Raw genomic sequence first — 12,236 nt, forward strand, 5'->3', positions numbered from 1 at the left:
AAATAGAAAAATAGCTCTTTTCAAAGACAGCCCCCTTCCAGAGGGTAGGGACTCTATTTTCTTTCACTGCATTAGCTTCTGCTTAAGACTTAGGATGCAGGATGCTCTCCTGATGAGGGACAGAGAAGGTTGAAAAGGGGAACATACTGAGCAATGAGCAACAGCTGAGAGCTACAAAGATAGGGCTGGGCTGATGTATAAATAGAAACGCTGCTCCGCTGATGAATCAGACCAGATGTTTCTCTGATGTCTCTGTTTCGTCCTTTGGTTAGGAAAAAAAAGTATAATTTTGCTAAAATTATATGTGGTACCAGGAATGTGGCACAAATGCCTTAGGCTTAAAAGATATGGAAAAAATAAAATCCCTTTGCTGAGAAAACTTTTATCAACAAGAAAAATGCCCACTTAGAGAAGGGCAGAAAAATGCAGGCAACAGTTAAACTGTAGTTGGGGTTGATGGATTGAGAAGACTGAATTCTAATCCTTTCTCTGTTGCTGGTTGCAGAATCTTGGACAAATCAAGTTCCTTTCCTGAGTCTGGGTAAGTTTAGGTATGTTTGTTTTTAAAATGCAGAGAGGCAGGAAAGAAAACTCCGTGTGTGTGTGTGTGTGTGTGTGTGAGAGAGAGAGAGAGAGAGAGAGAGAGAGAGCGAGCAAGAGAGAGAAAGACTAAACACATTACACTACTTTTTTAGTGAGTTTGGTAGCCCTTAACATTTATGAACAAGTCTATTTCTGCTTTCCTTTAGTCTAACTGGTTTCTTGGCATCCGGATTCATTGAGGGGTTGATATGTGAAAGAGATTATGAGGGATAAATGTAAATAACAGTCTGCTCTCTAGCTGTTCCTCGCCCAACAGTAGATGTTAGCAGTCATACAAAGGGCAATTCCACAACACATATGGTGTTGGCTCCAGAAAACAGACAAGGACAAATGCTCCAGGACCTCTAATAAGGCTGAGATCCTTGCCAGCTTGGAGGTGGGAAGAGACTTGCTGAAGGAGGATGATGCCATGTGACTGGGCCCTAGAAGGTTGGCCAGGTTTTAACAGGGAGGAAAGGAAGGAAGGGGATTCCAGGAAGAGGAACCAACTAGACAATGACAAGGGACAAGAAAAGTATTTGGGAGACAGTAAACTGACTAGGATGCCAGCGCACAGGCAACGAGGGAGGTTGCAATGGAGGGGGGGGGGGTTGGACCACATTTGGGGACCTTTTCCAGTTCAGTAAAACATGCATGTAAAATGCATGGGTAAACCAGCAGATATCAGGGAGTTGGATTAGTTTATTTTTCTTTGGAGATGTAATCCGGTCTGAAACATGCTTTGGGATAACTCAGCTATAGCAACCTGCAGGAGAGACAGGAAGTGCTAAGGCATGGGGAAGGAAGACAGCTAAAACTGAATGCAGTCATCCTGGTCAAAGCTAATCAGGCCTGGGGTGGGCAGGAAGGGAAGGCGGAGTTGCAGCTATGCAAATGAAGGCAGAGGAGAGGACTCCGAGATAATTCTAGATTTAAGCAGACCTGAGGTGGAATCTTAACAGTCCCACTGACATAACAAGGGGGTGCAGGGGAGGGTGTTTGGATGAGGAGCACACAGAGGTCACGGCCCTGGCAGAAGTCTGAAGTCCAAGAAGCATCTCTTGGTGGAGGTGTCTTATGTTTACAAGCTCTTGATTGGCCCTCAGTCCTATGGAGGGAACTGGAGATGGGTATCTGAACGTGGACACTACCCGAGTGAGAGCTGACACTGGAGAAGGGGCTTGGCCGCCACGCAGCTGGGAAGGGAAGCAGGTGGAAGTTACAAGAAAATCTTAGGAGAGGTTTAAAATACTCCTCCATGATGAACTGGGCATGACCACAATTACAGAATATGATCAAGAAGAGAGCTGTATCAGCATGTCTAGGGGACGGAAATACAGCCTGGGCTGGGCTGGCGAACCGCAAGGTAGCAGTTGCGTTACCTTTCTGAGGACTGACTGCTGAGACGCAGTGGCTGTGCAGCCTGGAAGGTGTGCTCTACAGGAGAAGAGTGGACAGCATTTGTGAAGAGGAGAAAATGGACAAGTACTTGGCCCTCAGGTTGGCATAATTAAGATTCTAAAGCCTTCTGTCTCCTTAACATTGGCACTCAGATCCGAAGACGCTTTTGGAAGTTTGAGATTGCTGCCAGCCTTTGTTTTCCAGACTGGCACATAGACAACTTATTTCTTCTCCTGCTCAGGGTTCACTGGTTTTTAGTCCCCTCTGGTCCTGTACGTTGGGTTGGAATTTTGGAGTTATGAGTTCCAACGACAATAAGTTGGTAGATCACTCTGAGCATGCAGAGCTCTGGAGTCAGGAAGAGCAGGAGGGGAGGGAGGAGGAGACTTAGGCTTAGATCTGCTGCTGTTCACATGTTCACACACGAGGACTGTTTGCAAACCGTAATGTAAACTAAGCCTTTATCAGTCAAGGATTTATCTTCACTTTGAAATCTTGGATTACACCAGGGAGATACCACTGGTATAAATCCAAGTAGGATTAAATGCCTCCAGAACACAAATTGGTTTATAACTTGTAAAAATGCTATTTTTCTTAAATGATAATAACTTGGAAAAGCCAAGAAATGTTTGCTTTGGGTTCCACAAAATATCATACAACTCTGCTGGCTAAAGGAAAAAGAAAAGACTCTTAAGAACTCCTGACACATTACTGAATTCTACTTATTTTTGAAAAAGATTTACTTATTGGGCCTGGCATGGTAGCCTAGCAGCTAAAGTCCTTGCCTTGCATGCACTGGAATCCCCCTGGGAAAGCAGTCAAGGACATCCCAAAGCCTTGGGACCCTGCACTCGTGTGAGAGACCTGGTAGAAGCTCCTGGCTCCTGGATTTGGATCAGCTCAGCTCCGGCCATTGCGTTCACTTGGGGAGTGAACCAGCAGACAGAAGATCTTCCTCTCTCTATCGCCTTCTCTCTGTAGATCTGCTTTCCAATAAAAATAAGTAAATCTTAGGCCCGGCGGCGTGGCCTAGCGGCTGAAGTCCTCGCCTTGAAAGCCCCGGGATCCCATATGGGCGCCGGCTCTAATCCCGGCAGCTCCACTTCCCATCCAGCTCCCTGCTTGTGGCCTGGGAAAGCAGTCGAGGACGGCCCAATGCATTGGGACACTGCACCTGTGTGGGAGACCCGGAAGAGGTTCCAGGTTCCCGGCTTCGGATCGGCGCACATCGGCCCGTTGCGGCTCACTTGGGGAGTGAATCATTGGACGAAGATCTTCCTCTTTGTCTCTCCTCCTCTCTGTATTTCCAGCTTTCCAATAATAATAAAAAAAATCTTTAAAAAAGTAAGTAAATCTTTTAAAAAATGTTGTGTTTCATTTTTCTACCCTATTGGCTAAATGGCAATACTTGTTCTGCTCATCTTATGAAGTTCTTGCTCAGGTTGTGAAAATATTTTTAACATATTATGAACATGAGACAAATTCCAGACATACAATTACTCAGGCAATTAGATAATGACTTGCAGTTAGTCTGGGACCAGGATGCGGGGTGCGGCAAGGAGCAGTGTTTGGAGGGTCTGGATGAAGAAAATAGAATTACTGCAAGGGAGGATTACTGGGGTGTGGCCCGAGGCTTCTCCAGCTGAGGGATGGATGACACCATGCAGAGAGCAGGTTTTGACAAATTCTATGGGTGTTTCATCCACTACTCCCAGAGCTGTTTTTGAAATAATTGCTAGGTGAGTGGATTCCTTCCGTATTGATTAATAAGCTGCTGCTTGAAGTGGTGCACCTGCTGCCATTATGCACGGATTTCCCGGTTAGGCTACCGTGATTCCCACACGGTCTGGTGTCAATGGGCTCCTCCTCTGCTCAGCGCCACGCCCTGTCACCTCGTGGTTCCAGCACTTTCCTTCAGCCACAAACCCCGTGCGAGGCTGACTGACCCTTAGCAAGCGGGGCCTACATCTCGCAAATGACCACTCAAGTCAAGCACCGGCCACAGAGTCCACTAACCTGAAGGAACAGCGCTGAGGTGCCCTGTTCCACGGGGACACTGGATCCAGCCCTGTTGGCTGCTGTCTGCCACCTGCCTAATCAGGCTCAACAAGAGGCAGGGCGAGATGATCTCAAAGGTTACTTCCTGCTTGGATACAGGAATGCTTCAAATAAGTGTGTTGTGTGTGTGTGTGTGTGTGTGTGTGTGTGGATAATGACATCGCGTAAACTCATGATACTCAGCTCCCAGAACACACAAGCCCCCGAACTAAACTGTCTCCTTGTAGAGCAGACTGAACGAAAGAGAAAAGAGGGACACGAACAGTGTCTCCTCCTCCCGCCCCACCCGCCAAGAAAGGCGTCTGAAAAAGTCGCACGTGACTGTGACAACTGGAACACTGCTGCAAAGCTGCTGAGAAACGCTCCCATCACGTCTTCACTGCCGCCTTGGGCGGGCAGGGAAGTGAAGCCAAGGAGAGACAACACACACAGGGAACACAAGTCAAACACTCAGTGACACCATGAGGGGGAAGTGCCAACGAACTGGCCCCGAGATGAAAGCCAGGGAGAAACCCAGTGTTTGGTTACAACCGGGCTTCGGAGCCCTCCCCTTCGCTGGCGAGGCCCCGTCCGTCCCTCACACCACACTCCGTCCTAACCTTCGGACCCTGCGCAGGCAGCCTCCGTCCCGGCAGCCGGCCAGCCCCCCGCACCATTCTTCCCCTCCGAAGGTGTGGCCAACTGCAGCAGCCTCTTGCCTCTTCTGGTCCCAAAGGAGAAACGCTGCCTCCCAAAGACACGCATAGGAAAGAGGAGCGAAGCAAGGGCAGCGCCTCTCTCCTGGCTTTTCAAATTTCCCGCATCCCTCAACATCCCCGCCTCTCCTCAGCGGCAGGCTGAGGACCGCGCGGCGCCCCGGCGTTCGTTCCAGAAGCCGGCGGTGCCGCGGGGAGGGGGCGGGTCCGGCGGGACGAATAGCTCGGCGTCCGACTGCTGCTGTCTGTGGGGGCCGAGCCTGCTCCGCCGGGCGGCTGGCTGGCGTGCCCACGCGGCCCGCCGCTCGGCCCTCGATTGCTCCGTCCTATCTCCCTGGGATGCCGCGGCGGCAGCCGGGCCGGTGGGAGCCGGCGCGGGGTCGGAGCGCGGGGTGGGAGCGCGGGGCGGCCAGCGCGGGGCGGGCCGGCAGCTTCCGGGGGTGGGCGTCCGCCAGCGCGCGCCGGCTGCCTGGCGGGCTGAGGCGGCGGGCTGAGGGGGCGTCGCCGAGCACAGCCCTGCCCGGCCCCGCTCCATCCGCAGCCCGCGGGACCTGAGCCCGGCCGGCCGGCTGCAGGTGGGCAGCGGGCGGGCGGCGGGGCCGGAGCTGAGCCTCCCCGCGCCGCCGCCGGGCCACCATGGAGCTCTCGCCGGCCTCCGGAGGAGCCGCGGAGGCGATGTCCTGGCCGGAGATGTTCCCGGGGCTCGAGTCCGAGTCGCCGCTGCCCCCGGAGGACCTGGAGGCGCTCGGCCCCGTCGGCGGGGCTGTGGCCGGCGGCGTGTTGGACCGCATCCTTCTGGAGTCGGTGTGCCAGCAGCAGAGCTGGGTTCGGGTGTACGGTAAGGACCACCGGCCGGAGGGCTCGTGTGTGTGTGTGTGTGTGTGTGTGTGTTTGCCTGCCTGGGATGAATTCCTGAGCCCCAGTCTCCTTCCCTAGTCCTTCCCGGGTCAGTTTCGCACGTCTCTTTTTGTTCCGGCCGTGTCCAGCCTAGCACGGGGCCGGCTGGGTGGGTGGGTTAGAGATGTGAGCGCTTGTGGTCTTTGGACTTCTTCGGAAACCTGCGGGAAGTTGAAGGTGGAGTTGGACTGTTGAGGTGATTGTTTCCAGGGGAACTGGCAGCTGATCCTACGGGTGCAGCCGCGGGACTGACCCGGGTCGCATCTCTTGTGGAGGCAAGACTGGAAACTAAGACGCTTAAAAAAAAAAAGGCACCAGAACTTAGTAGAGGAGACGCTAATGAATGAAATCAGTACAAATCCCAAACGCCTTTCCGCGGTGAGAACATTGTCTGTAACCTCTTCTTCCCCACCCCGAAAGACAGACACTTATTCCAAGGCGTGTGGACTGTGTCAGATTGCGCTATTGTTTCTGGTTTTCATTGTGAAGTGACTGGCTCGGCCACTCAGCAGGTTAAAAGTGATGAACACACACAAACTTTCCCTTTCTGCGTTCCTACTAACCACCTCTTTAATTAAAACTGAATGATGAGATTCTATTAGGGTAAGCTTTGTGGCAGCATTAAAACCATGATGGTTTCAAAAACTCGTAGCCCCAGGATTTAAAGTCTGGCATTTGGGGCTGAGCTGTGGCTTTCCAAAATTTTGAAATACAAGATGTTTATCCTTCAGGTCACGTGACCAGAAAGACATCAGTGATGTGACTGCGTAGAGGATGGCCATTAGGTGGATGTGAGATCAGACTCAGGGTTGAGATGCTCGTGTGCAGTTGTGTGCCTGTGTGCTGTGGGCACCGCGTGGGCTGGGGGGCCTGCCCTGGTGCTCCTGGAGCGGGCGTGCGTGCACTGATCGGAGTGAACCAGACTGGGGGATTGTCCTGGCCGGCCCCGTCCGAAAGACCATGGACCAGAAGCTCAGCCTCTGATCCTTGCCACAAACTCGTCACTGACTGGCCATGCAGTCTGGGGGCGAGTTAGGTCACTTTTTTAACCTCTGGTTCTTCATGGGTAAAATGAGTTAAATAATCTTTAATGGCTCATTCAGTGGTAGAAATCCACCATTTCTCATAAACGGTTCTTAAGAATTTGTTACATACTACTTTGGTTTTTTTTCTGGTGTTTATGTTTCTTGATATTATTCTGTTTACCTGAAAGAATTATCGCCTAAGAGTGAGAGAAGACGCAAGGTCCCCCAGTTTCTGCTTAGCAGATTAGATGAAAAACTTGGGCGCCAGTTTTGCTGTTTGCCCACTAAGCCTGTTCAGCCGTTTGCTGTGACGCAGCCTGATGGGGATCTGAACACCAGTATGAGTTAGAATATGTCCTGGCTACAGCTTTATGTTCAGTCGTCTTACCCGTGCTGTGTGTGCGTTCTCTGTTTTATGTGACATTAGAAATAGGGCCGTGTTACTAAAAGCACAGATATGTAGTTCAGGCTGTCACAGCACAGGGCTCTGAGCTGTCTGACACTGGTAGCTGCCTTTTGCACATCACCTGTTTAAATGTATGTGCTTGTTACGGTCTGTTTTAGGGCTCAATTTGTAAAACATACACACGCCTCTCTATGTGTGTGTCTCTCTCATGTTCTGAAGAAATAGAACTGTGAACACAGTCTTACAGGGTTGAGAGCATACAGTAGAAGGTTCTTTCCTGCCATCCTCCCTCCCTCCCTCCCTCCTTTCTTCTGTTCCTCTCTTTCCTTCCCTCCTCCCTCTTTCCTTCCCTCCTCCCTCTTTCCTTCCCCCACTCATCCTCCCTCCTTCCCCTCCCTCCTTCCATCCTTCCTTTCTTGGCAGAGTCACAGAGTGAGGCAGACAGAAAGAACTGCCTTGTCCTGGTTTACTTCCCAAATATCTGACTGACTGACTGACGGCAGGAGCTGAGAACTCAATCTGAGTTTCCCAGGTGGGTGGCAAAACTCAACTCCTTGAGCCGTCACAGCTGCCTTTCCTAGCCTGCGTGGCACAGAGCTGGACTCAGGGACTGCAGCTGGGAGCTGGCAATTGAGCCCCAGTGTCCAGATGGGGAGGTGGACATCCTGACTGCTAGGTCAAATGCTTGCCCCTAGAACCTGGATTTTCACTGAGGCGTTGCTGCGGCTTGGTGGTTCATCTTTGGGTGAGCAGTCCTAATTTGCTCGATTCTAGGTGTCCGCATTCAATATGGTGTCAGGAGTAGTTGGTGTACACATACATACTGTGTATTCCTGGGCCACATTACAGACTTTATTATCTTCTTTATTGATGAATCTGAAGTTGTTTTATTGACTTCCTTCCCCAGGACAGCCCATCCTGCGTGCGGTTTTGTTGTCTGTAATATGAGAAATAGCCCACAACCTGTCTGAATGACTCTCGACTCTGCTCGTTGCTTGTTTTTAAGATGCCTGTTAGGACTCTGAAAGTCTTTGAAATAATAAGAGACTCAGTTTGGATAATACTCGTATATTCTAGTTTTTATTCTGTGTGTACAGAGCTCTGATTATCTTGGGTCATCTAGCTTCTTTTACACAATTTAAAGGCACGTTGAAGGATGTGGACTACTGTATTTTAAAGAAACCCAGCACCTGAGAACTCAGTGGTGTGCAGCCTCAGCTTGAGTGGCTGAATTTGGGTGAGTGTTTTAACCTGCGTGGGTCTAGGCTTCTGCCCAGCGTGGGGTTGGGAGTCATTGTACATGTAGTCCCATCTAGCTGTAACATTGTGTGATGGCATGCGCCCCACTTTTACCTACAGTGGCCTGCAGATTCCCTTGTGACTCTCCGGCCCAGGCATCAGACGAGCCCTTAAAGTTGGTATGTTTATATCATGATTGTCAGGGGCTTCCGGGGAGCACTTTTACCAAAAGGTCAGCGGACTGAGTTTTGAAAGAAGGAATGTCCAGGGCCGATGTGCGTTTGCTTGGAACGTTTCCACAAGTTTGGGAGGGAAAGATGGAGAGCTCACTGACGTCCAGCTCAGTCCCTTCGGATACCTGATCTAAAAGGGTCTCGTGAAGAGTCACATTAAGGGCTGCGGACTGCGGTTTACCTTCTCTGTTTGAAATCATGCTGCAGACGAACAACCCGAGTAGCTCTTCCCCTGGAGGTACCTGTGCGCCGTCTGTCTACACAAGCGGTGGATTGCCTCACGGGATTCAAAGACTGAGCGCTGTCTTGGCTCACAGTTGACAGCTTTGGGCCTGTGGTTGATCGTACTTTTACTCAGAGCTGTATATTGGAAAAGTATTTTGGGATATATTTAGAGATTTTAAATAGGTAGATCTATATTCAGAACACAGATATATATGCACGTCTTTGAAACAGAGCTAAGAGAAAACATCCCTGCTGTCCTGTCCATTTTCTTTGAGTTGTAAGCTGTGTCATTGGTTTTAGCATCATAGCGTGTTGTGCCCATGCCCAGTCAGGACTGCATGGGCTTTGACATCAGGCAGTCTGTCTTGTTTCTGTCTGTATTCCTGGCTTTGCCACCCCGTCCACTGCCTGGTGGATGGATTGGTGGCTTGCAGGAAGGCCGTGTCTGTTGAATGTGGCTCCACGTGTTCTTTGACCAGCGAGGTCTGCACCTGACTGATTGTATGGGTGATGGAGTATCTTAAACAAAGGCATGCCACAAACAGCTAAAAATGGATGCAGAATCCAAGAGCATCAAATGCAGAACAGTTTTCAGATATTTATAGCCTCAAAGCAGTCAATTGGCTGAAAAAGCTCAGCAGAAGGAAAGGGGAGGGGCAAAGCCAGCCTTGCTGTCTGTGCTTTTTGGTAAACAGTGAGAGCATTAACATTAACTACTGCGAATGGGTGGCCAGTGTAGGACCCTCGGGGAGAAGTTCAAGGTAGCAGTCCCTAGAAGTGCCTGCGGTGGAACTCTGCTGGCGGGTGCACAGGTAGGCTTGCGGAGAGCCTCGGGAAGATGCAGCTGGCACTGTAAGAGATTCAGCAAGAACTCGTGCTTTGCAATGTAAATATTATCAGCAGGATTTAGCTAAAGTGCTCAGTTAACAAAGTAACAATAGTATTTCCATAAGCTGGTATACTTCTCATTGTTTATTGATGACACAGGGACTTGATGGAAATTTTCTAATGACTGGTACTATCCCAGCAAAAAAGAAGAAAGGAAATTAGCCATTCTTCATTAAGTGCTGTATAAATCCAGAAATGTGACAGTGGGAATTTGGCCGGAGTTTTCAGCAGCTAACTGTGAGCTGGTGGGGCAGAAGATGTATCTAATCGTGTTACCTCTTCTGCATTATGGATTAAGAGAATGAGATGAGATTTCACTGCATTTCTAGACCATGTCTCTCCACTAGCTGATATGTGGCAGCCGGTAACAAGCCTAGGGAGTTGTTTCGTTTTGTTTCTGAATTAAAATGGACTCACTCTCTGGCCTTACACAGAATGTCCTCAGTGCATCACTCCTTCTCACATCTTTTGAATATGTGACCTGTTTTGTAACAATATGCACATGGATGAAATTCATCGAAGACCAAGAAGATTGTGTGTTCTGGTTAGTTGATTGCTGAAGGAAAATCAGTGAGTGTGGACCTAATATATCCCAGGCACTCCTGTTAGAGTGTCTTCATTCCCTCACGCTGTTGAGCCTTTACAAACGTGCGCACGTTATGGACACTCTTGGAATCTTACACTTAATGCTTAGGATGCAGCATGGGTTTGAATGTTGACATGTTCAATACCTGTGCTATCCAAATACATTTAATACACACGAAGAGTAGAGTCCTTCATTCAAGTCAGAACTTCCTAGCGTGCCTAATGACATGTTGTAGATTTTGAAACTCCCTTTTCCTAAAGAAAACAAAACAACCCCCCCATTATTTGTTATTTGAGAGAATAATTTATAAATCTTATTTAAATTGTGTGTTCTATTAAGGTGCATAGATGATGGATAGTATAGTGTTTAAAAAAATAATATCTTATTTTTGCCCTTTATTCGTTGATTTCTTGATATTTTAATTTAAATGATGACAATATTTTTGAAGGTTAGAATTAACATTCACATTCTTTTTTTCCAGAGCTATTTGAACCAGAGTGTGAAAATTTAAGCTGTTTTGATTTTAGAAAATGAATAAGGTGTGTGTACAGTGACAGAATTCCCCTAGTGGAATGCATAACAGCCAGAAATCTGTTATATTAATATTTTTGCAATTAAACAAATGAATATTCACGCTTAGTGGCACAGAATAAATAGCCACGTGTCAGCACAGGTCAGATTGCACTCCCAGAGAAGTTAGGAGAAGAGCTTTGGTTCTTCAGACTTTTGCAGCTCCCTCTTCTTCCCTCACTCCTGAGCCCCCCATTCAGGAGAAAAGGGAGGAAAAGGAAAATCGAAAGTGTTAGTCCCACTCAGCTTCCCCCACACCTTGACCTTCCCAACCCCACTCACTGTTCTCATGGCTGAACATTCTTGTCAACTACGTAAGCAACACCAAAAAGAAAATCAACAAAATTCTTTTAGTTATTTGTAGGAAAGGTAGTTACCCTGCAGGGGGAAGAGAGAGCTCCTCCATCTGCTGGTTCACTCCACACTTGACCCAGAGCTGGCCTGGTCCAAAGGCGGCAGCCAGAAGCTTCTTCCGAGTCTCCCAGCGCCGGTGCAGCAGCCTCGCAGCTGGGCTGTTTTCTGCTGCTTTGCTAGGCTTATTATCAGGGAACTACATCCGAGGTAGAGCCTCCCCACATTGAATGCTGGTGCAGTAGGCAGCAACGTAACTTACCATGCCACAGCATTGGCGCCTGGACCTTTTTTTTTTTTTTTTTTTAATTTGGTGCTGATACAGGATTGAGAACCTGCACAGTTTTTTTTTTTCTCAAGACTTATTTTATTTTTATTTGAAAGATAGAGTTGTTACAGAGAAAGAGGCACAGAGGTCTTCTTTTGCTGGTTTATTCCCCAAATGGATGCTTTGGAGCTGGCCTGGTTCAAAGCCAGGAGCTTTTTCCAGGTCTCCAACATGGGTGTAGGGACCCAGTGACTTGGGGCTGTTTTTTGCTGCGTTTCCAGACAAATTAGCAAGGAAGCTGGATAGGAAGTAAAACATCCGGGAATTGAACCAGCACTCATTTGGGATGCCAGCACTGCAGGCAAAGGCTTAGTATGCTATACCACAGTACTGGCCCTTAATTTTTCTAACAGGTAATACAGAGTTCTAGAATGCTATTTATACGGAGAGAATAGTTTAAAGATTGCCTTGAGATTTTTTTACATAACAAAATATAGTGCATGCTGTGTTTCTTTATTGCTTAAAAGATTTATTTATTGGAAAGGCAGAGCAATGGAAAGAGAGGTTGAGAGAGAGAGAGAGAGAGATCCTCCATCTGCTGATTGACTCCTCAAGTGGCCTCAACAGCCCAATGTGTGGCAGACTGCAGCAGCGAGCCATCTAGGTGTTTCGCTTCGGTGCTGGGGACCTGAGGATTTAGGCTGTCTCCCACTGCCTTGCCAGGAGCCTTAGTGGAAAGCTGAATCAGAAATGGAATTGCTAAGACTTGAAGGGCACAGCATGTGGCTGGGCTTTAGGGAAGTGGAGGCTTA

General features: G+C 48.7%; 1 protein-coding gene across 2 annotated transcripts in view; it reads left to right on the forward strand.

Annotated features, from left to right (window-relative positions):
• The first annotated feature begins 5,340 nt into the window (after positions 1–5,340).
• Positions 5,341–12,236, forward strand: part of RASAL2 (RAS protein activator like 2) — a 344,868-nt gene continuing 337,972 nt past the window's right edge. For both annotated transcript variants that reach the window (XM_058660706.1, XM_058660707.1), the window contains exon 1: positions 5,341–5,574. In XM_058660706.1, the coding sequence (XP_058516689.1) occupies positions 5,373–5,574 (202 nt within the window). In that variant the 5' untranslated portion in view covers positions 5,341–5,372. The remainder of the gene's footprint in view (positions 5,575–12,236) is intronic.

Source organism: Ochotona princeps, chromosome 2, assembly GCF_030435755.1.
Source record: "Ochotona princeps isolate mOchPri1 chromosome 2, mOchPri1.hap1, whole genome shotgun sequence".
NCBI lineage: Eukaryota > Metazoa > Chordata > Mammalia > Lagomorpha > Ochotonidae > Ochotona > Ochotona princeps.